At 39.0% G+C, this 25,044-nt stretch overlaps 3 protein-coding genes across 3 annotated transcripts; all 3 read left to right on the plus strand.

The window, feature by feature from the left end:
- Positions 1-245: 245 nt before the first annotated feature.
- Positions 246-12,934, plus strand: LOC112542247 (vomeronasal type-2 receptor 26-like). The gene is made up of 4 exons (XM_088144135.1): positions 246-391; positions 1,504-1,795; positions 9,910-10,036; positions 12,027-12,934. Exons 1-4 carry the CDS (start codon positions 246-248, stop codon positions 12,932-12,934), a joined length of 1,473 nt encoding a protein of 490 aa, XP_088000261.1.
- Positions 12,935-14,392: 1,458 nt separating this feature from the next.
- Positions 14,393-19,962, plus strand: LOC148215317 (vomeronasal type-2 receptor 26-like). The gene is made up of 5 exons (XM_088144136.1): positions 14,393-14,401; positions 14,903-15,078; positions 15,794-16,085; positions 18,135-18,992; positions 19,942-19,962. Exons 1-5 carry the CDS (start codon positions 14,393-14,395, stop codon positions 19,960-19,962), a joined length of 1,356 nt encoding a protein of 451 aa, XP_088000262.1.
- A 274-nt stretch (positions 19,963-20,236) lies between these two features.
- LOC112542246 (vomeronasal type-2 receptor 26-like) lies at positions 20,237-24,572 on the plus strand. The gene is made up of 3 exons (XM_088144137.1): positions 20,237-20,416; positions 21,029-21,155; positions 23,665-24,572. The coding sequence occupies exons 1-3, from the start codon at positions 20,237-20,239 to the stop codon at positions 24,570-24,572; spliced, it is 1,215 nt and encodes a 404-aa protein (XP_088000263.1).
- Positions 24,573-25,044: the final 472 nt, after the last annotated feature.

The following is a 25,044-nucleotide window of genomic DNA, read 5'->3' on the forward strand; positions in this document are numbered from 1 at the left end:
CTTAATCTGTGCTGGAACTTTCAGAGTAGGGATTCTGAAGCAACTGGGATCCCTGGACCTATTAATGAAGTTGATACTGCTGGCCATGCAAGAATAGCACAGCAAGAATACCACAACACTTGAATGACCGGAAAAGAACAGGTGACTTGACATTAAGGACATGTGAATGCAAGATGATGAATTTTATTCTCTTGATTCTCATGCTGCTTCCTTGGGCTCCGTGTGATATTCCATTTGCTAAATGCATGATCGGTGACCCTCGGCAAATAAAGCACAAGTATTACCAGTCAGAGGATGTCATTGTAGCTGGCATTACTTCGCAGAGCTACATGTTTTCCAACCCTCTCAACTTTGAAAAGCATCCCTCTTTTGAACTCCTTGACGAGCTCATGTAAGCAATTGATATCTGAAACCAAATGTTTAAGGGGATGGGTCTCTCCTTAGATTTGGGCAGCAAGAGTAACCATGACTTTTGAATCAAAGTGAAAACTAAGGGACATACTATCCTTTCGTCTTTCATGGGTCAGAATTTTCATCCAGTGAAAAGGACTGCAGACAACTCTGATCACATTACACACCCCTTTAGGTGATATTCTCAAGCAAGGTGTTCAGCTAAATTTTCAATGGATGGAATTGGCTGGGACTGATTCCACCCTCCACCCCTCTTTGTAATGCATTATTATCATTCTCATTGTATTTCTTCTGTAACTTGCCATCAATATTAAGAGAACTGTTCATTTCACTTTCCTGGTACATCTAAGTAAGGTTGATGCTAAGCACCCATCTTTCATTATGAACTGTGAAATGAAAGACACCTGAAAGCTGTCAAAGACATAAGTCAGTAAAACAATCCCTATCAATATCATGGTGGGATTTGAATCTTGTGTGAGGAAGAAGATGATCTTGCAACTTAGTAGCATTCTTGGGGGGATGGTTAGAGATAAGGCAATGGGAAGCTCATGTGCCAAAGATAGGATGTTCAACTAATCTAAATCCTATCTCTGTTAGTAGGACATGCAGTCTATGGCTACACCATATTTCCTGCTAAATTATGCAATTGGTGGAACTCTTTCCATATGTACCAAAAGTCACATGCCATTTTATGTCAGACATATTCTCCTTTTTAGAGATGAATGTTAACACTGGGATGGATTTTTTGGAATCAACATCCAGACAGAGATAGTTAGATAGAGATTTAAATTCACTCCACTTAAATGGATGCATTGTAGTACAGGATTTTTGAAAAAAAAGTACCATTTTGGCACGGTCCTTTGGAAAGTCCATGGATCATCTGCCACCACAAAGCCAGTTTTGGTGGATCCCATCTTTTCAGTTGGAAATATTTGAGAACCTTACGCTGGGTTGAATCACAGCTGCCCAGATATCTCATGATCCAGTAATATTACAAAATACAATGTCTAAATATTAAGGAAATGGGAATTTAGCAAGCCTTAAACTTCTGAACTAGAGACAATTCAATGGTGCAGGTAAATCTCATTGCAGATTTCTGACTCAGACCTACCAGCATGTCCTGGCTCTTGTATTTGCTGTGAAGGAGATCAATGAAAATACTCAGGTTTTGCGCAACATCTCCCTGGGTTTCAACATTTATGATGACTACTTCACTGGAAGCTTAACTTATCTTGCCTCACTGGAGCTCCTCTCCACATGGGGCAAGTTTATTCCAAACTATAAATGTGATTCCCAAAGTAGTACTGTGGCCGTCATTGGGGGACCCAGTTCCACTGCATGTCTTTTCATGGCAACCATTCTCAGTATCTACAAGATACCACAGGTAAGGCGCACATTTGGAGCATCAAATTGTAACAAGCCAAATCTATCTGTTTTGTTTTGTTCAGTAAGAATTTGTATTAGTTTGGGACAAAGGAGGTGTCATCGTCCTAGAGGATGGTGCCTTAAATAGCAATCCTGACCCTGAAGGGAATTTTTTAAAAGTAATTTGGAATCAGCAATTCATACCATCTATCCTGGATTCTGGAGGAAGGGGTATAGTTTGGAATGGGCAGAGGTTCCAAAAGTCTCCATTTGTCAACAGGAAGAGAAGGATTAGGGAGTTGCAGGAAAGACATGTCAAAGCAGCAGCATCCACCAAAAGGGAGCCAAAATCTGCACATTGGTAGACATGACTTTTCCCATCAAAGCCCTGTATGTTTTGTGCATGTGCAAAGGTGACTGCTATAGTTTTGGTAACTTATAATAATTTAATATGCTAATTCTAAGGTTTGTTTTCTTTTTTGTGGGTATTAGACTAAGCCTATCAATACTCTCCCCTCATTCTGTCAACTCATATTACTAAAATAAGGATATGACATCCAAACTGAAAAAAAAAGATGTGTTGGTTATGGTAGTTGTACCAGGAAGGGTCTGATTTAACTTCCTAGAGGAACATATTCCCATTCTTGCTTAAGGAATTCAGAAACAACTTTCTGGTTTCTGACAACACTATTCTTCAAATCGAGTTTATGGTCTTTATTGATATAATCTATATATTTTCAAAGTATTGATTGAACAAATTATTTGTGCCCATTCCTTGCATAGAATATTGTTAGGATTAAAGGATTGCCATCTACAGTTACATTCCTAATTGGTAAAATCTCTCTTTTCCCATCCCTTGGCAATTATTTGGGTGGAAATTTATCTTCATGGTAGAATATGAGTGGTCATTGCACTAAGAAGTAGGAAACAAATGAAAATGCCATTATATCTTGGGAAATTGAGAAAAGTCAAGACTAGTCCTCATCACTTTTCATCTCCTTCCACCCTGTTTCAAAACATGAGTTGAATACCCACACTTCAGGCACTAAAATGTTACCACCACACAGCCTACCTACTTAGCCTTTCTTTTCTTTATAGCTTGGATATGGTTCTTTTCCAGTAATAAATGACCCATCCCAGCAAGACTTCTTCCAATGGATGTTCCCTAATAGGAACCAACAGTATGCAGGGATGCTCCAGCTGCTTTTGCTTTTCAGATGGACCTGGGTTGGTGTCATTTTTAGACAGGATGACAACGGCCTCAGGTTTATTCAGAATGAACTTCCCAAGTTTTCCCAGGGAGGTATCTGCTTTGACTTTATAGAACCATTCCCAATTTTGTATTTCAAAACTGGAGTTTATGAAATGATAGAATCATGGATTAAACTGTACCTCTTCATAAGTGATAGCATGGCCAGTGCTGTGGTCTTACATGGTGAAATTCAAACTACAATCTTTTTGAGAATGTTTCCCAGACTTTTGGAACTTGAAGATATACAAATGAAGACAGGTAAAGTCTGGATTATGATGGCACAGACGGGGTTCACTTCTGTTCCCTTTCAACGATCTTGGGACATAGATATCCTTCATGGTGTCCTAGCCTTTGCAACCCAGTCAAAGGAGGTGGAAGGTTTCCAAAATTTTCTTCAAATGAGAAACCCTAATGTAGAAATCAGAGATGGTTTTATTAAGGACTTTTGGAAGCAGGCATTTGATTGTTCCTTCCCAACATCCCTAGAAGAGGAGAATGTTTGGAATCTCTGCACTGGGGAGGAGAAGTTAGAGGGTCTTCCTAGGTCTATTTTTGACATGAGCATAACTCCCCATAGCTATAGTATCTACAATGCAGTTTATGCTGTGGCCCACGCGTTGCAGTCCATGAGCTCATCGATGTTCAAACACAGAACTATGTCAGAGAAAGGACAAAAGAATGTTCTGAATCCAATGTTGTGGCAGGTAATGTCCCAAAGTCACAAACACAAAGGAGATTGTCATATATGTATTTCGTAATAAAAATGTACTGCAATCATTGGACAAGTTAGATTCCCACTCTCAGGAGTGCTTGCATAGATAGACTGAACTCTTCTGCTAATAATAATATTAACATTCTTCACTAATTGTCTATATATCTAGGTCCAAATGTGTAGGATGTTCCTGTTGAAACACAATTACAAGAAATACCATATGAACAAAACTCATTTTTATGAAAATTCTAACTGTATGGGTTATGGTAGAGAGTTAGGAACACTGTTTTATATCTGATACCAACATCTTGGTCTCTCTCTTTACTCTTTACTAGTTCTTTCCACTGAAGCTGGTTATAGTGTCAAATCAGTCTCTTGGTGCTTTAATTTCTTCCTCCTCCTCCTCCTCCTTCCTTTTTTTATAATAATTTTATTGAAGTTTAAAAATACAAAGATAAAAATCTAATGCAAACTAAGGAAAATTAAAAAGAAAAAGTGCAAAAGGGAATGAAAAGAAAAAAGATATGAAGAAAAAAATATGTATAAAGAAATGACTTTCCTCTTTATCAAGATATATACAAACAATGTCACCTTCTCTAACACCTTCTCTAATATTTGAACAAAATATCTCTTCTTCCTGTATCTCATCTCTTATCTGTAAAGAAATTGTAAAGCCTCATCATTTAATTTTAATTGGCAAAAGTCCATTAGGAGTTACCAGAAATGACAATGTATATATTTAACCCTAATCTAATAAATCAGTTTCATATTCCTTTACTTTACTTTTAACACAGTAATTTATCATTTTCTCTAAAAATACAAAAAAGCCCTCTTCTTCCCATATCTTATCTTTTATCTACTGTATAAACAAATCTTTAAAGCCTTGTCAATCAAACCTAGTCAAGAAAAATCCATTAAGAGCTACCAGAAACAGCAACATATTAAGAATCTTGATCTTTAATCCCCTCAAATACTGCCAGACAATTTCTTATTATTTTTCCTTTGTCTCCTCTCAAGTTTAATACTTATCAGAAATAACAATATCTATATTTTAACCTTAATCAAATAAGAAAACTTTGTAATCCTTTCCTTTCCTTTAACATCATATTTTATCACTTTCTCTGAAAATACAACAACAAAAAATCTCTTCTTCCCATATTTTATCTATAAACAAATCTGGAAAGCCTCATCGTTCAGTCCTGGTCGAGAAAAACCCATTAAGAGCTACTAGAAAGTACATCATATATATTTTAACCTTGACCAAATAAGCCAACTTTATATTCCTTCTTTTTACTTTTAAAAATCTTGATGTTTATTCCCTTTAAATAATGTCCCAAAAGCTGATTTCTTTTCATTTTCTCTTTGTCTTTTCTCAGGAACTCCTTCATGAGTATCACACATCTATTTTGTAACTCCAAGATAAAAGAGTTGCCCAAGTCATTCTCTGATTTATTATTTGTGTGTCCTTTTGGTTATTAAGACATCAGCTGGTTTCATTTGTAAATCCGGTGTAACATCTTTTCCATATCATTCTTGTAACTTGTCATTTTTAAATCCAAATCCAAAACAGCCTGATTCTCAGTTGTATCTTCTTCTATCTCCTCTTTTCAACCCATTTTTATGTTAGCAGACAGTCTTAAAAGAAATTTCTGAGTGCATTGTTCCCAAATATCCTTGAATTCTTCCAAAATTAAAATACTTTTCTCCATTCTGTATTAGTGGGTCTCTTCTCCTTTAATTATAATCCTTAGTTCTTTCTGGTTGTCTCTAGCACCCAGACTTCAAAGTTTCCTCTTACCTTGTTTTTACTCTAATCCACAACATATTCCCATGGGAAGATTTCTTACACTTAGATTTAAAATCTTCATATATTTTTAATAGGATTGTAAACAACCCACAGGAAGGATTCTGATAATTAATTTCAAAACCTTATTTCCAATCCCTGGCCCCTTAATCCATTTATAACTTTCCAAAATCAACATTCTAAATACCCTTTTTCTGTTTATTTCAGAATAATTTTTTTTTTAAAGTTCTTAAACTTATATGAAACTTCTTTTGCTATGGATTGAAGGAGAATCACCCAATGTGATGAAACATGTTGTTCTGAAGATTCTTAATGTCCAAAAAGCAGTTAACAAGCAATTTTCATAAGCGATAAAGAAAGGAAGTGGGCGAACCCAGTGTCCGTTTGAAGGCTCCGAACTACGGCTTTGGCAAAGCTGACTTTCCCTCGGCTCCCAGAGCTCTAAAATCTGCCAACAGCCACTGTTTCACAGTCTCCTCACAGGGAGCCTCTGTAGGGAGTGCCTATGGGCAATTCCAGGTCCTCCCCTTTATCCAGAGAGGGATTTTGAGGTGCTGATCCTTTTGCCATCCCCTCATTCCACCATGGTTGTCAGCTCCTCCCAAGCGAAGCCATCTTCAGTGTGCCATTGCTTCCCCAGAAGTCTTCTTCTTCTTTCTTCATAGACTGCATTTCTACAAGCAGTGATAAGCTTGGTTTGACTCTCTATAGTTTGTTTATATTTTAGGCATATAAAAGCACTAATAATAAGCACCTGATTAATGATATGTTTAATTGTGCATATTGATAGTTTCCTAATTCTAGCCTGTGAAATATCCTCACTTTCTATTATATTGTTTGTATTACTTTTGTATAGCTTATTGCTTTTTTTCACTTTCATTTTAGTTCCACCATTATCTAAGAAAAGTCTCATATAACAACAGTGTAGGGCAAATGATTTCTTTTGATCAAAATGGGAATCTGGAAGCAGGATTTGATATCATCAATTGGATCACATTCCCAAATTTAACACTACGTCAAGTCAAAGTTGGAACATTTGACCCCAGAGCTCCCAAAAACAACATTTTCAGTCTTTCTGTTGATGCCATCAAATGGCCAAGGAGATTTAACCAGGTATCTTCTGTATACAGTTTGGGGTCCATCTCATTATTTCCCCCTGTTCCAAGTTCAGAATGTAGATAATGAAATAACTATATTGCCATGTTAAGTCAATTAGTTGATGCTTATTCCAAGTATCTTTATGACCAAATTTGATTTGAAAGATTTTGAACAGTTTAATGCCTAGAGATTCTGAGGGCAAGATCACCTTCTGGACTTTGGGGGTATCCATTTTAGATTATATGTTTATATCTGGTAGCCATATATTTTTATGCAAAGATTTTAGGACAGCTTTTCATTCAGGAAGTGGCCACCTATCATTACTGGTAGGTGATCACTCCCTGGATGGAAAGCTATTCTAAAATAGCTGGTTTTTTTCACTTCTGTGGGATTTGAGCAGAGCCACCAGAAATGTCTTAACAATGTACCCTTCAGTTATAGGTCTCTGGAAGGACAAGCATATAGGTTGGCCCAAACAGCTAATGATTTCCAGTCCCTGAATTTTTATATTCACAAAAGAAGAGATTTAAGAGGCTACCAAAGGAATAAATGTGGCAGTTTGCATTTGAGACCAGGGTCAGGATCCACCAGATGGCGATAAGCAAAGAACATAGTTTTGGCATCTTACCTCTAAATCCACAGTTCATGCAAAGCCTAACAACCATCATCATTTAATCCCTCTTGACACTGGGCCAGGCATTTTCAAAGTGTATTTACATCCTCTTGAGACAGTATCCCTACTATTAGATGAACCCCTTCCAGAGTGGCTACCAGTATCTCCTTCTGTGATTCAGAATTTAATTGTTCAGCAAAAAAGGACAAAAATTTAATTCTACCTGAATTTTTAAAGCCAAATTCAATATAGTGGGAATCGGGGTTGGCCCTTCTTTTCACTGCCATAAACAATTCCACAAGTATATCTAAACATGGGATTAATTCGATTATACTTCCAATATATAGAAAGGCAGTAGGTATGACTCCAGCAATTATTGCCCAGAGAGCCTTATTGCAGTAGTTAACAGACTAATGCCAGGTTATGAGATCATAACTTTCTCATCTAGCTCCCTTCTGAGAATATCTTAGTGCCTGAGCAGGCTGGTTTCAGGCAGGGACATTCAACAATGAATCAGTATGTAATTCTGCACCATTTAGCAAAGAAATATTAGTTTCCCAAATGGAGCCCTCTACATCACCTTCATAGATAACATTTGGTTCTATTCCTAGAGAGATTCTCTGGAGAAAATTAGCCGTTCTGGCTGCCCTTAAGCTGTTCAAGGCCAATGTTTTGGGTATGGTGCTCTATAGTGCCCAAGTGTGAGTCTATAAAAAGTATAGTATTGAGTCCATCATCAACTCAAAACAAGCTAAGTTTCTAAGAACAATAGCGTGCACTCCTCACTTGACTTCTAACGCTGTAATGCAATTTGAATTGATCTGCATCCGTTGTGGGGCCAGTGCAAGACTATACCACTTAAGGACTTGGGCAAGGCAGATCCTTTGGGGGGGGGTGTCCTTAGTTCATCTTGGCTTGAATGATAAGATTTGTATCCACCCTGCAAAGGCAAATAATCAAGACCTGGTATATTGTGCTCTGTTCATTTCAGCATTCCTTGCTTTAGGCCTCAGTGAAACCTTAGCAGAAGTCAAAGAGAAGGACTGGGACTTGTTCAGTCAGCCAGGTCAAAATGTTCCCTCTCTATGGTGGAAGAATTGCCCTGTCTTCCTGGGCTCTCCCTAGCTATTTTCAAAAGATCCTTCATGTGCTACCTAGGAGGTTTTTCCCTTGATGTGCTTCACATCAGGGCTACAGCTGGAAGATTTTTCAATCGCCCATACAAAAATCATGTTTGTATATGTTCAAATACGGAGATTAGATCTATATCCCATGTTCTGTACCAATGTCCACTCTATCCCCAATGACAATTAAAAGTTAAAATACCAGTTATTGCAACATTTAATTTCCCTCATCACAAGGAGATCATTGCTTTCCTTTTAAGGGACCAATTTTTAAAGGTATCTAGGTCAGTGGGAACATTTTTATCTGTAGCTTTAGCCCATAGGAACCAGCTAGTGCCTCCTCACAGCGTTGATTGTCTTTGGCTTCTATGTAATTTATATATACGATTTTTCAAACTGCAATTTATTTATTTATTTATTTTTATTTATTTATTTATATATCACATTTATATAGCCAACCATTTCACACAAAGTGTTTGTTGGTGGTGGTGTTGGTTTGGTCCACCATCACCACCACCTACTAGGGTTGCAATTCTTGGTGCAGCTACTTACAATGAATTGTTTTTATATACCGCTTTTTAAAGCTAAATATGAATAGGAATTGTGCAAATAGAACAATATTTTGAGGTAATTAATTTAAAATTGCAAATTATAGAAATTGGTGGGAACTGACACAAAGCAATCCCTTTGCAAGGCTATTGCCCCAAACATGGAGAGAGTGGACATCTCGGCATTCCATCACTTTTCATGTTCCTGCAAAATTCCAGTAATGGCCTTAATTGGAATGGAAAGAATAGAATACATTAACTTAAAGGTTCTTGACATATGAACATCATGAAAGTTCAGACAGACCAACTATCCAGTGGTCTGCAGAATTGATCAATATAAATTAACTATGGATGTCTGTGACAAACTGTGGGCTTCTGTTTATTGGAATGGCGCATATTTTTTATGTTGATGTTGTTGACAGCAGTTGTGTGATGTTGTTTGATGTTGTTGACAGCCCTTGTGTGTCCTTGAATTGAATTTCATGATCCTTATGGTGCAGTACGTGTTCTGCTACTGATTATTTTTTGGACTGTCCTAATCTGCAATGCCTCTCATGTTCCTTCACTTGGGTATGGAAACTGTTTTGTGGTAGCAATGTATACCTGTCGACCATAACAGGGGACACGATAGAGCCTAGTTACTGTGATTGGGTCTTTAGCTTTCTTTCTTTTTCTTCTATTACACTTTTTTGTATGCTTTATCTTTTTCTTTGATTTTTGTATTTAGTTAATAAGAAAAGTATTTTTTAAAAAAAAAAAGAAGAAGAAGACATGTGAACATTACTTCCCCAAAGTGTTATTCTGACAGCCTGGAAGGCCCACATCAGCAATGTTATTCTGATTGCCTAATTAGAAACAATGTTATATGGCTATACCAGCTTCAGCTCAAGGTTTAAGTATTGTACATTACGCATTTGTTCAATTTAATTCAATACAACACTTGCTAAGAGTTCAAGCAATTACCACTTTCCTTTGTGCACAGGCACAGCCTCGTTCTTTGTGTAATGAGTTCTGCCAGAAAGGTTATAGCAAGACCAAGAAGGAAGGGGAACCATTTTGTTGTTACGATTGCCTTCCATGCCCAGAAGGAAAAGTTTCAAACTGGATGGGTAAGATGCAATGCCTACTGAGTTTTCACTTGTTGGTGATGGTGGTGGAATTATAATTCTTGTGTAAAAATCAGGTTGAATAGAAATAGGTCTGTGATCTCCATTGTGATGCAGCTCTGATCTTTTTTTACATGCTGGTGATGTCACTCCACACATATGGTGGTAGAGTATCAATGCATCATTCCTTTCATCATTTGTTCTCGTTGGTGGATTCTTCTGGGGCCAAGTGTTTGAGCCAATGCTTCATCCAGATCAAAGAGATGTGAAAACTGGGATTCATATTTCTATTAATATGGGAAATATTTGGACTTTTTTTTCCAGTAGAATGTTATAAAATACACAGACAAACTGTGAAGGGCACAAAAGGAAGACAACCCAGAGATTGTTCTAGTTATGGATCTTTGATTTTTTATTTCCATAGATTTGTGTTTGTGCAGAATGGGGTGAGTATTATAGAGAAGTTCAAGGTTTAGGAGAGAACAAATCATGCCTATTTTCATTAAAATTGGTAGAACAGTTTTCAACCTACTTTCTTTGAAACTTGGCTTTGAACATCCTTAGGGTGTTGAGACTCTTAACACTTAAGGATGAGTTCTTACCTAGGATTCTAAGGAGGAGAAAATGTGTGGGTTTTTGTTTGTTTTTTGTTTTTGTGACTGGCTATGCTCACATAAGGTTCTTCACATAGTTAAGAATGATTGACATTGATCTACAATCCACAGTAAGATAAAATAGCACTATGGGCTGGGACAACACAGGTTGCTAAGCCTCAGAAATGCCAACCAAAGTTAAACCTGGACATGTTTAGCATGTTGTGTGAAAACAATCATTAGGCCTTTCACTGACCTGGCTGTATTGTATCAAGGCAACCCTGGGAATGCTTTTCTCCAGATGAGAGGACTTTGTTGCTGAGCTTTAAGAAAAGAAAAACCCACCAAAGATATTAGAAAATGTAAAAGAAAATGTCAGAGGTTTTTTTTTTTTTCCCCCAACTTTGAGGTATTACCTAAACTTTGAGTATAATAGCTTTGCTTAAAACAAGGGCTGACCAGCTGTTCCCAATAGAGAGGGCAATAAATGGAATACTGATTTTTCCCTTTTTCTTCCCTTAAAAAAAAGGAAAACCAATAGAAGATAAAAGAGGAGGATGCCACAGCTGATCCCTAAATCCAGAAATGCTTGGGTCACACAGTCTATGAACAGAGTATTGTCTTTCTTCATTGTCTGATGAGACCTCAAATCCCAACTTATGGGCAAGAAAACTGGCCTCATTGCTGGATAGATCTGAATCCTCCTTCTTCCTGCCCACCATGTTAACTTTTTTATATGGGGTGGGTAGATTACTGGTGTTAATCTTAATGCAGCTCTCCAGATAATCAAATAGAAAGGAGAAGCTAAAACTAGAACAAAGGTATCTACTGTGTGTGGAGGAGAGGAAATGGAACTCTCCTTGTTCCACTCAGGATCATTGTTTTGACTGAAATAGATTCAAATCTCTGAGGAACAAATGTTGGATATTTCTGAAATGTTTCAAAACTTCTTCACAACTCAGGAGCAAACAAGGATCTGGATAGAGGCAGATCAGCTTCCACTTTCTCCAGCACTGAAGGAGTGCAGTGGTTAATGTGATAGACAAGGAAGAAGGAAATCAGGTTCAAGTTCACCTTTACCATGAAAGTTCAATGTTCACTTTGGCCCTGTCACTGTCTGAATTTAACGTACTCCACCAGGTTGTTGTTGTAGTGAAAGCAGGACAACAGAGGGTTATATGTGTTGCCTAGAGCTTCTGAAGGAAAGGTGGATATAAACTGAAGGAAGGAATAACAAACAAATTGAGGTTAGGCCCTGCATAATACTTCATGAAAACACAATGGCTTGAGAATCATGCAATTGTCTTTTGAGCTCACCTTGTGCTCTGAGCTGGTCTTTCTATCTTGACTTCACATGCCAACTTCTAAATAAGGGGCTTTTTTTTTTTTTTCCTTTTCAGACATGGATTCTTGTTACCAGTGTCCAGAGGATCAGTATCCCAGCAAAGCCCAGGATCAGTGCCTTCCAAAAGGTATCAGCTTCCTATCTTTCCAAGAGCCTTTGGGGATCACTTTGGCCATTTCTGCTCTTTTATTTTCCTTCATCACAGCCCTGGTCCTTGTGGTCTTTCTTCAGCACAAGGACACTCCCATAGTCAAGGCCAACAACCGGGGCCTCAGCTACACCCTCCTGCTCTCCCTTCTGCTTTCCTTTCTCTGCCCTTTGCTTTTCATCGGTCGGCCTCAGAAGGCAACCTGTCTCCTTCGCCAAACTGCTTTTGTCATCATCTTCTCTGTGGCTGTTTCTTGTGTGGTGGCCAAAACCCTCACTGTGGTCCTGGCTTTCATGGCCACCAGGCCAGGCTCTCAGATGAGGACCTGGGTGGGGAAAAGGCTGGCCCTCTTTATGGTGCTTTCCTGCTCCCTCGTTCAAACCACTCTTTGTACTGTGTGGCTGGCGAGCTCTGCCCCCTTCCCAGATCGTGACATGCACTCTCTGCCTCAAGAAGTAGTCCTGGAGTGCAATGAAGGCTCCCCTGCCATGTTTGCTTCTGTCCTGGGTTTCATTGGCTTCTTGGCTATGATCAGCTTTATGGTGGCTTTCCTTGGCAGGAACCTCCCAGATAGTTTCAACGAAGCCAAATTTATCACCCTCAGCATGCTGCTCTTTTGCAGTGTCTGGATCTCTTTTGTTCCAGCCTACCAGAGCACCAAAGGGAAATACAAGGTGGCTGTGGAGATCTTCTCTATCTTAGCCTCAGGTGCTGGATTATTGGTCCTCATTTTCTCCCCCAAACTCTACATTATCTTGATAAGACCTGAGCTGAATAACAGGCAGCAACTCATGCAAAAAAACCCCATAAAGTAAGTTATAGGAATCAGTTATGTTATACACATTTTATGGGGTTTCGACCAATAACAAATGTCTTAAGCTTTTATTAAAACAGAATGTTTGGGTATAAGTGTAACAATAAAATAAAAATTAAAAAATGACCATTCCTCTATCTTCACTATGTTCTTAAACAAAATTTATGCCATAGATACCCAGGTAGCTCTTTATGGCAACATTTATCTTAATACATCTTCAAGATAATCTTTCTCTTCTCCATGGTTCACTCTCTTACAAAGGTGAAGCAGTAAACAACAAGAGCAAGGAATGGCAACTTTCTTAAATGCTTTCTCCCCACAACCACCATCCAAAAGGAGGCCTAACCCTGCTTAGCTTTTTGACATAGCCAAGGTTGATAAAGGTTGACAGTTGAGACATTCTGAAACCCATGTTCAGAGTATTCTTGCTGGGAAACATAGGGCTCAGAGGCTTCTAGCTTTCTGATTAATTAATTTAAATATTGTCCTTCCCTCTGACTGTTCTCTTGTGGACATCAAAGAAGCTAACATGGGAAAGGAATGCAGGATAAATTAATATGTAATTGATGACACTGGCTCAATTACATCTCTGTCTGTCTGGGTCTCTGCATCTGGGTTTCTAAACCTATATCAACCTTTTACTAAATTAGCATTTGAGGGATAGAAGGAATCTATAAGGAAGACTGATTTGGAATCTTTCAAAGGAGGGGAAGAGTTTAGGGGAAGGAACAAAGATAAAAGGTTAGAAAAAGTATAAAAATGATGGTGTTGTGGGCTGCAGGGAACAAATCTAGGGGTAAGAAATAGACCTAGTTAGGTGCATTATAAAGACAGCAGACTAAACCTGTCTGGAAAAGTGATATGCTTAGGGGATAGCCAGAGGAGATAGAAAGGACCCAGGAATTCAAAGGGAGGCAGAAATTTTATGGAGGAAAAAGGGAGAAAAGAAGCAACTACAAAAGGCCAGAGAGAGAGTTCAGAAGACTTTCTTCCCCATCCTTCCATTTACTCTTCTGTCTGGCCTGCCTTTAATTTGGGTTTAAAGGAGGTGGATCAGCCATGTCTTTGTATCCATCAAGAAAATAAAGGACGGTTTTTAAACCAGAGGTCTAGCCATTATGTAAAGAAACAGAGGGACCAAAGCACTACACTAACAATTGGATCAAGTCCAATGTTCTTGCGCATATACAGACTACAGTGTTAAAAAGCAGATGCTTCAGTGACTGATCTGGTTCTGAAGATGAAGAATTATCACTGATTTGCAGATCGATACAGGTTAGGCCCTTAGCTCAGCCGACTTTTCCTGGTTCCTATCTTCCATCTCCTGTGGAAAAATAGAAAGTACTTCAAAGAAGGAAATCCAGTTTGGGGGGGGGGGGGACAAAAAAACCCCTGTGAATATGTCAGTCAAAGGTCTATGCCTTCTTTTAGGTGTGTTGTGTACAGTACAAGTATAAAAATGGTTCAGGTGCCACTTTGACTTTTTTGATTTCAGAGACCCTGGACAGAGAAAGAGAGAGAGAGATCATTCCTAATTACAACAACTCTAGTCTCTTGATAATGTATTAATGAGGAAAGAGGAAAAACGTGCTGAAATATGCAGTCAAGTTATTTCCTTCTACAGTATTGCAAAGAACCCATGATTTTGCAAAGGTGATTATCTCCCCTGTATTTATCAACTTGGCAAGGGTATTTTCTACTTCACCTCCCAAAGGACAACCAATTCAGCTTTGCAGAAGACAGCCAAGATCAAAGTATGCTACTAAAAGATGCCTTGCCATTCTACAAAGGGATCCATCAAAGACTGCTTGGTGACCTTCCATTGAAGATTCCTAGTGCAAAGTTTGAGAGGGGACTAAAGTCAGCCAGAACTCCTTAAGGACACTTAAGACAGGAACTGATGTGCAGAAGAAAATGTTTCTACCTAATGCCACCCTTTGTGCTCCTGATATTATTGCTCCTTCTTCAGACTAGGTCTGATGTCCCAGTTCCTCCATGCAATATCCATTACCCTCTTCCAATAAGTCACCGGTATTATCAGCCAGGGGACCTCACCATTGCTGGCATTATTTCTCAAGTCTTCACATTTTCCGACCCCTTGACTTTCAATCAGCATCCATCTCACAGCCTCCTGGATGATATTGGGTAAGCCAAGAGTTTGGTTAATCCTAGCATTTTCCATAAGGGGTTGTCTTGCCGCAAATTGTATTGTTACCTCAGGGAAGCAATTTCACCAAGAGAGGATGAATGGGAAAGAATCTCTTGCTGGCATAAGTGGTAGGGACTATTTTGCACTAGTGGTAGTAGTTGTCCACTTAGCTGGTAATCCATGAGTATAGATGAAATTCCTTATTGGAGTCTTCATTCTCCTACCCACTCCCACATAATATTTCCCAATATGAAGTCCCAGATATTATGTCCCACATAAAAGTATTCTGTACACTAGATTCAATTTCTTGCCTACCTGAGAGGTTTCTAAAAAGAAATGAGATGGTAATGATTATTTGTTCACCAGACGTCAGCTGCATACATCATGTGGAAGTCGGACATTAATTTTGATAACCCTTCCTGTGAATATGAGCAAGTTTCATAAACAGCTCTGAAATTACATAAACACTTAAGTGGCTTCTCCCCTCTAAGATGGATGGATGAATGCAAATGAATCAAAAACAATAGAAAGCTAATTTTTCTCACTCCAGATGGGAATGAATCCCATCATGGCTTCCAGATAAATATCACTGTTAAATAGATATTTTAAGACATCTCTGATTGTATGGCATAAATATTTGCTTTGCATGAAAATTTAGCAAGACTATTTCTTCAACCACTGCACTCATTCAGCATGTAAATCAAACTGCAGATTTGTGACTCAGATTTATCAACATATCCTGGCCTTTGCATTTGCCGTAATGGAGATTAACAAAAATCCTCAGATATTACCGAATATCTCCCTGGGCTTCCACATTTATAATAGCCATTTTGTTGCAAGTTGGACTTACCTCGCCTCACTGGAGCTTCTCTCCACATGGACCAACTTCATCCCTAACTACAAGTGTGATAGTAAAGATAACACTGTCGCAGTCATTGGGGGACCCAACTCAGATGTGACTTCCTTTATGGCAACCATTCTGAGCATCTACAAGGTTCCACAGGTAAGATGTGCACACAAGGCTTTGTGCCTGGAACAAACTAGCAGTATGACCCTTCAGTCTTGATGTAGTCTCTATCTGCAATACAATACTGAGAAATATTATTCCTCAGTGGGTAATTTGGAATGGAATGTGTAAAAATAGTTGAATATCACATAAAAGTGATACCCTATGAATCACATCAGTAGAGCTCCATAATTTTGAAAGATAAGTTAAGGATGAACCAGATCTTTAAGAACTGAAAGCTGAAGTGAATTGCCAGGTCCTCTACTGGTAAGAAAATGAAACTAATGCCAGTGACTGCCTGCTCCCCTGTGAAGTCAGGATGGCATTTTTAAAATATTTCTACACAATGTGGAAGTTCTTAATATTCATTGCGGTATGTATTGGGCAGATACATTCTCTGAAGGTCCAAAATGTGCAGGGCAAATTTTGATAGTGGGAAGATGCAGAACTTCCCTACTGATAAAACTACATACCCTGGCCAAGAACAGACACAGACATGCACACACACACAGACAGCCACACCATACAGCGCACTGAAATCCATGGTTGAATGACATCATAAATTCATAAAGCCTTCCTTTAGAATGGTATTTAAACAGGAGAAAAAGTCATAGAAACATAATTTGGAGATTGGATGGGAGATATTTCAGAGCAGCAACATCTGCCAGGAGTATGTGAGTGAGTGAGTGTGTGTTTGTGTGTGTCATAAAAAGCAAGAGGGGCACAGCGTCACCTTTTGGAGCTCTAACTCTTGTACATGTGGCAATTTCACATGCTATTGTTATATTAAATTTGTTATTTGTTTTCTTTTTGTGTGTTATTTTGTTGTTTGTTTTGGCAATTAATATGAATAACAAATTAGATTATCTGTTAAATCCTCTTAATAAGATCTTCATATTTCTCTTCTTCTTCTTTTTTTATTTAGCCTTTTTCTTTGTTGTAAATTATTTTCCCTGTATTTTCTTAAACATTACAATCAGGGTTTTGTTTTTTTTAATGATGTGTGCAAAAAGACTGGACCTTCAATTATAATGCCACACCTTCTTTATGGATTATTTTGAAAGCCCCTCTTGAGACCCCTGTGTTTCACAGAAGCTCTGGGTTCATAGCCAAGGACAACTATTAAGAGTTCCTGGTTTCAAATACCAAAACTTCAGTAAAAGAAGACTAGCACGAGTCATAGATTAGTTTATTGTCACCCATATATATTGCAGTACAATGAAATGTATGGATCAACCTATACTTTTTCAGTGATAATTTTTCTGATGCAAAAGCCATCAATAACATCCTATCCAAGCACAGAATCTCCTTGCAGCCATCGGGACTGAACAAACCTTTGAAAACTATTTGGAAATTTCATTGGATTTTTCCACCAACGAGGACTCCATTCTGCTAAGTCATGCTACTAAAATCAGCAGGCAACTTCCCAAATAAATAAATAAATTGGTGGTGGTGGTTAGAAGGAACTAATTTAACTCCCCAGAGGAATGTATTTCCCACGCTTTCTTAAAGAATTCACAAACTGCATTGTGGTTCCATGCAACACCATTCTCCAAATCTTGTTAATGGTCTTAATTCATATGGTCTATATATTTTACAAAGTAATAATAAAACTTTACTCATTTGGTTACTTGTATTTGTTTCTTTCCCAGAATAATTTTAGAATTCATAAGATGGCCACCAAAAAGTACATTTCTTCTTCAGAAAAAATACCATTGTTTCTCATCCTTTGGGAAATTATTCTCAAAAAATTAAACCTCATGGCAAAATATATATGGTTATTCCAGACTGGTACCATGATTTCCTATAATATAATTTCTTTAATAAACTGTTAAAAAAAACAAAACCAAATACTTCCCAACTCCGTGCCTCCCACTCTCAAATCTTGGAAAATAGAAATAGTTAAGCTCTGCTAATGGGACATGGTTCTCCCTCGTTTTCATCCTTATTCCACCCAGTCTCAGAACATGAGATGAATACACACCCTTCAGACACTAAATCTTTACCACATTCATCCTACTTACTCAGCCCTTCTTTTCTTTATAGCTTGGATATGGTTCTTCTCCTGTGATTCATGACCCATCCCAGCAAGTCTTCTTCCAATGGATGTTCCCTAATAGGAACCAACAGTATGTCGGGATGCTCCAGCTGCTTTTGCTTTTCACATGGACCTGGATTGGTGTCATTTTTATAGAGGATGAGAATGGCCTCAGGTTTGTACAGAATGAAATTCCCAAATTTTCCCAGGGAGGTATCTGCTTTGACTTTATAGAACCATTGCCAACCCTATATTTTAAAACTGGTGTTCATGAAATGATAGAATCATGGTTCAAAGTATACAAATTGATAATTAATAGCACAGTCTGTGTTGTGTTCATACATGGTGAAATTCATGTTACAATCTTTCTGAGAATGTTTCCCAGAATTTCAGAAATTGAAGACCTGCCAATGAAGACAGGCAAAGTGTGGATGATGACAGCACAGATGGAGTTCACTTCTGTTCCCTTCCAACGATCTTCAGATATAGATATCCTTCATGGTGTCCTAGCTTTTGCAACCCAGTCAAAGGAGGTGGAAGGTTTCCAAAATTTTCTTCAGACGAGAAACCCTAATGTGGAAACCAGAGATGGGTTTATTAAGGACTTTTGGAAACAGGCATTTGATTGTTCCTTCCAAACATCCATAGAAGAGGAAAATGTTTGGAATCGCTGCAGTGGGGAGGAAAAGCTAGAGGCTCTTCCTAGGTCTATTTTTGACTTGAGCATAACTCCCCATAGCTATAGTGTCTACAATGCAGTTTATGCTGCGGCCCACGCATTGCAGTCCATGAGCTCATCAATGTTCAAACACAGAACTCTGTCAGAGGAAGGACGAAAGATCATTCTGAATCCAATGGTGTGGCAGGTAATGTCCTCAGCACATAAACACAAGAAACATTGCCATATCTTCATCTTCTATCAACGCGGATTGTCTATTAAGTTTAGGGTTTTCTACATTTTAGAACTGGCATAGATGTTTTCCTGCATCGCTGGTCTGCTCTCCTTGGTTCCAAAAAAGTACTTTGGTAGATTTAAGGAGCTTGACTTTGTGTTGGCAGTTCAAATCCAATGCCAATGAGTCTTCGGCATTTTATGTCCTAGTGACCACAAAGAGAATGTAGGAGGAAATGAAGACTTAAAGTTTTATTGGGTGTCCTTTTTGACTAGTTCTCAACTTACTCTTCATTTTATGAGATTGTTAATCTTAGCTTGTGCATTTTACTGTTCTTAGGCACACAGAGAAGAACTACATACCCCTCGACTCTAAACCTCTAAATATGCAGTTAGGTAATGATAGGATTTGGTTACCCTATATTATATTTCCTCTAAACAAATCTGTTTTCTGTTGGGCAGATGCTCCTGGTAGGATATACTCTAGCTATCTAGAGGTCCTAGGCTTTTATTACCATTTATTTCATTATATTGTACTAATCATTGGTCAGGCCAGGTTCTAGCTTCCAGAAATGTTCCTCAGTCTCCAACATGTGGCTACAGATTAACTTTATTAGTTAACTGTCTATGTACCCAGGTCCAAAGCCATAGCTTTTTTGTGTTAAAACACCATTAGAGGAAAGACCATAGGAAATAAACTTATTTCTATGGGAAGGCTAACTGTATGGATTATGGTCGATTCCCAACTAAGAGACAGGAACAGCAGGGGCCCTCCTATCATCTGAAAGCTCCAATGCCAGCATGTTCCTTTCCCTCTTCATTCATTTCTTTCTATTCAAGCTGGCCACTATCATAGGTAATTATCTTGTTGCCTGAGGTTGCTTCATTTCTTTTTCTATTTCTTCTTTCTATTTTGCCTGTAGTGGTATAGACTGCATCGTTAGAACTGATGATATTCTTGGTTGGACTATATTGTACTTCTATTTTTCATCACATTATAAGTAAATCATTAATGCCACACCAGGTCAATGGTGATACTGAATTGCGACTATTGATAGTTTGCATAATCCTTGCTAATTCTACCTTGTGAAATATTCTCACTTTCTATTATATTATTTGTATTATTTTTGCATAGTTCATTGCTTATCTTTCTTTCCACTTTCAATATAGCTCCACCACTATCTACAAAAAGTCTCATTTAACAATAGTGTTGGGGAAATGATTTCCTTCGATCAGAATGGGAACCTGGAAGCAGGATTTGATATTATCAACTGGGTCACATTCCCAAATCTAAGTCTCCATCGAGTCAAAGTTGGAAAATTTGACCCCAAAGCTCCCAAAGACCAAGAGTTCAGTGTTTATGTCGATGCCATTAGATGGCCCAGGAGATTTAACCAGGTATTTCGCATATAGGGTGGGGTCCCTCTCATTGGTTCAGTGTGCAGATAATGAAAAAAGCTGTGTGGCCCCATTAAGGCAATTAGTTGAAGTGATTCCAAGCTTTGTACAGTGACCCAGCTCTCATCTGGCCAAAATCTGCAGCAGGGCGATTTAAGTACCTACCAAGGTGGTAATTCTTTGTACAATTAAGTACAAGACATTACCTTTTCATAAAGGCTTTGTTGTTGTTGTTGTTGTTGTTTTAAAGATAAATATAACAAGATGTTGAGAGGAAACTGTAACCAATTTAATATTGCAAATGGTGATAATTGGTGGGATATAACACCAAACAATTCCACTGCAAAGCCATTGCTCCAAACCTGGCAGGGGTGCAAATGTTTGAATTGGACTTTTTTTTTTTTCATGTATTTACTTGCAAGATTGCAATAATGGTCTTTGGCTGGGATAGAAAGAATTCATGTATTGATTTAGAGGCACTTGCTCTGTGCACATTACTGTCTCAAACTACCTCATTATTCTGATTGTCTAATTAGAACCAATTTTACATGGCTGTCCCAGTATGAACTCAACATGTAAGTATGCTACCTTGTCTCCTTTCTTTGCACCCAGGCACAGCCTCTTTCTTTGTGTAATGAACTCTGCCATCAAGGTCACAGCAAGACCAAGAAGGAAGGGAAACCATTTTGTTGTTATGATTGCCTTCCATGCCCAAGAGGAAAAGTTTCAGACCAGATGGGTAAGAATCTGATGGACTGGGTTTTAATCTGGAAGCAGGTGGTGATGTCCATAAATCATCACATCAAGATCAGGTTGAATAGAATTAGGTCTGTTTCTTTGTCTGGATGCCAGAGGCATCTCCAGGATCCAGTGCACTGGCGGGTAGTATGTTTAAGGGACCAGAGTTTCCATCGCATCAGTATACCATGGCCTTCATCTTTGCTTATCCAGATCTGGAAGAGAGATCCGAAAACAGGAATCCATGTTTCCATTATTATGGCAAATACCATGACTATTTTTTTTTTTTTTGGTAGAATGGCATAAAGTACATGCAAGTACCTATATTACAATAAACGCAAAGCACGGATTTTCCAGCCATCAGTGTTTGATTTCATGTTTACACTGATTAACTGAAGAATCATACAAATGTTCTCAGTAATATTTTTTTGTTTTACAATTCATAGAATGGGGGAGAATTACTGAGAAGTTCAAGGGCTATGAGAAAACAAATGATGCCCATTTACATTAAAACTGGTGGGACAGTTTTCAGCCTACCTTCTTTGAAACAGCTTTGAACAACCTTAGGATGATGACATATTTAGGAAGAATAAAAGTGTTCTACCTAAGAGTTTGAAGAAGTCCCAAAGGGTTGAAGAAGGCAAAAATGTGGAATATTTTTTGATGGCGGTGCTCAGATATGGCTCTTCACTTAGTTAAAGGTTCCTGAATTGACCCATTTTCTGGAAGTCAGATTCAGATAAAGTACCTTAATGGTTTGGGACTATACAGATTACCAAGCCTCAGAAGTACCAAGCTATCATTGTGGGAATGAGATCATGAGGTGCTAAGCCTGCTAAACGTGTTGTCTGAACCCATCCCTGGAAATGTTTTTCTTGAAATGGGGAGGCCTTTCTTGATGAGCTTCAGGAGAAGAGAACCCTTCAGAAATGTCAGTTATTATAAAATGAGAAGGAAAACAAAGGCAATCTGAAAAACTCAGATACTTTTTCAGTGGCTGGTGTGGGTCTTCCAGGCTGTGTGGCCGTGTTCTGGAAGTTTTGTTTCCTAATGTTTCGCCAGCACCTGTGACCGGCATTTTCGGAGTGCAGGAGCACAGACAGGCTCCTGTCTGTGCTCCTGCACTCTGAAGATGCCGGTCACAGGTGCTGGCGAAACGTTAGGAAACAAAACTTCCAGAACACGGCCACACAGCCCAGAAGACCCACACCAGCCATCGTATGCCGGCCATGAAAGCCTTCAACAATACTTTTTCAGCTTTGGTTCAAACAAGAGCTGACCAACTGTTCCCACCAGAATTAAAAAAATAAATGGAGTACTGCATTTTCCATTTTTGTTTCTTCCCAAAAACAAGAATCGAGGAAAACAAAAGATGAGGCCACCACAGCAGGTCCCAAGAAACAGAAATATTTGGGACATAGAAGTTATAAAGAGGGGACTGTACTTGTTCATTCCCTGATGAGACCTCAAACCCAACTGTTGGTTAAGAAAGATGCCCTGATTGCTAATATAAATCAGAGTCCTCCCTCTTCTTGCTCACCACGTTCCTTTTCACATGTGGGGTGGGAGGATTGCTCCTGTTGTTCTTTTCTCTAGATCAACCAGTAGAAAAGAAGGAGATTATTTGAAGCAAAACACATATCAAAAGGATCTACTATGTTGGGGAAAATCAATGGAATTGTGTTTGGAATTCACCTAGGATCAGTGCTTTTCCTGAAATGGATTCACATTCCTGAGGAATACATGCTGAATCTTTCCCAAATATTTCAAAAGGCCTGAACAGTGGCAGTTGGTAAAAAGACACCAGCCCAGCTTCTGCTGTGAGGGACCAGAAGCCAGAATCAGCTTCCAATCCCTGTTCACCCATAGATCTTCATGGTCACTATGGCCCTGTCACTCTCGCTCCCCAGCGTATCTCATGTTGAGGTATACTCAGTAGAAATTTTACTCTGAGAATAACACAGGGCAAACCAAGTAGTCGGGGCTAATGAGCCAAGTACTCACACCTGATAGATCCTGACTCAGCACTATGTGGGGGATATAGGCAGCCTGTGACCTGCTGAGTGTTAGGTGTTGTTGCTGTGTGTGTTACTAAGAGCTGCGGAATAGTTTAGTAGGTAAGATATAACTTGTGTATACAGCTGTATATAATACAATCTGTAGCTTTAAGTAAAGCAAAGTCCAGTTGTTTTCTTTCTTCCTGGACCACTCAAGGACTGGCCCAAAGCGCGACTCTGACATCTCACGGGGTTCTTCTTTTAAAAAAGCAGGACAACAGAGGGCTATGAGTGTTGCCTAGCACTTCTGAAGGAAAGGTGGATATAAACAGAATGAAGGAATAACAAATAAATTGAGGTTAGGCCCTGCATATTACCTCATGAAAACACAATGGCTTGAGAATCATGTAATTGTCTTTGGAGTTCACATTGTACACTGAGCCGGTCTTTCTATCTTGACTTTACATGCCAACTTCTAAACAAGGGGCTTTTTTTTTTCTTTTTCCTTTTCAGACATGGAGTCTTGTTACCAGTGTCCAGAGGATCACTATCCCAGCAAAGTCCAGGATCAGTGCCTCCCAAAAGATATCAGCTTCCTATCTTTCCAAGAGCCTTTGGGGATCACTTTGGCCATTTCTGCTCTTTTATGTTCCTCCATCACAGCCCTGGTCCTCGTGGTCTTTCTTCAGCACAAGGACACTCCCATAGTCAAGGCCAACAACCGAGGCTTCAGCTATGCCCTCCTGCTCTCCCTTCTGCTTTCCTTTCTCTGCCCTTTGCTTTTCCTTGGTCGGCCTCAGACGGCAACCTGTCTCCTTCGCCAAACTGCTTTTGGCATCATCTTCTCTGTGGCTGTTTCTTGTGTGGTGGCCAAAACCCTCACTGTGGTCCTGGCTTTCATGGCCACCCGGCCAGGCTCTCAGATGAGGACCTGGGTGGGGAAAAGGCTGGCCCTCTTTATGGTGCTTTCCTGCTCCCTCATTCAAACCACTCTTTGTACTGTGTGGCTGGTGAGATTTGCTCCCTTCCCAGATCTTGACATGCACTCTCTGCCTCAAGAAATGGTGCTGGAGTGCAATGAAGGCTCCCCTGTGATGTTCTATTGTGTCCTGGGTTTCATCGGCCTCTTGGCCATGATTGGCTTTATGGTGGCTTTCCTCAGCAGGAACCTCCCAGATAGTTTCAATGAAGCCAAATTTATCACCTTCAGCATGCTGCTCTTTTGCAGTGTCTGGATCTCTTTTTTTCCAGCCTACCAGAGCACCAAAGGGAAATACACGGTGGCTGTGGAGATCTTCTCTATCTTAGCCTCAGGTGCTGGATTATTGGTCCTCATTTTCTTTCCCAAACTCTACATCATCTTGATAAGACCTGAGCTGAATAGCAGGCAACAGCTCATGAGAAAAGTCTTTATAAAGTGAGTTACAGGAATCAGTCTCATTATACACAATGGGATTTAGATTAGTAATAAACCCAATGTTGGGATTTTAACCAATAACAAATGGCTTAAGCTTTTATTAAAAGAGAATGGTTGAGTATAAATGTAATAATAAAATAAAAATAAAAAAGACTGTTCCTCTATCTTCAGTGTGTTCTTAAACAATTGTAATGCCTCAGAGGCTCAGGTAGCCCTTTATGACAACATTTGTGTTAATACATCTTCAGGATAATCTATTTCTTCTCCATGGTTCATTCTTTTACTAAGTTGAAGCAGTAAAGAACAAGAGGAAGGAGTTTCAACTTTGTTAAATACTTTCTCCCCACAACCACCACCCAAAAGGAGGCCTAACCCTGCTTAGCTTTTTGACATAGCCAAGGTTGGTAAAGGTTGACAGCTGAGACATTCTGAAACCCATGTTCAGAATGTTCTTCCTGGGAAATATAGAGCTCAGA

This window comes from Python bivittatus, unplaced genomic scaffold (assembly GCF_059951505.1).
Source record: "Python bivittatus isolate LINGU-HERP-01145 unplaced genomic scaffold, Pbiv_v1 ctg000430_np1212, whole genome shotgun sequence".
NCBI lineage: Eukaryota > Metazoa > Chordata > Lepidosauria > Squamata > Pythonidae > Python > Python bivittatus.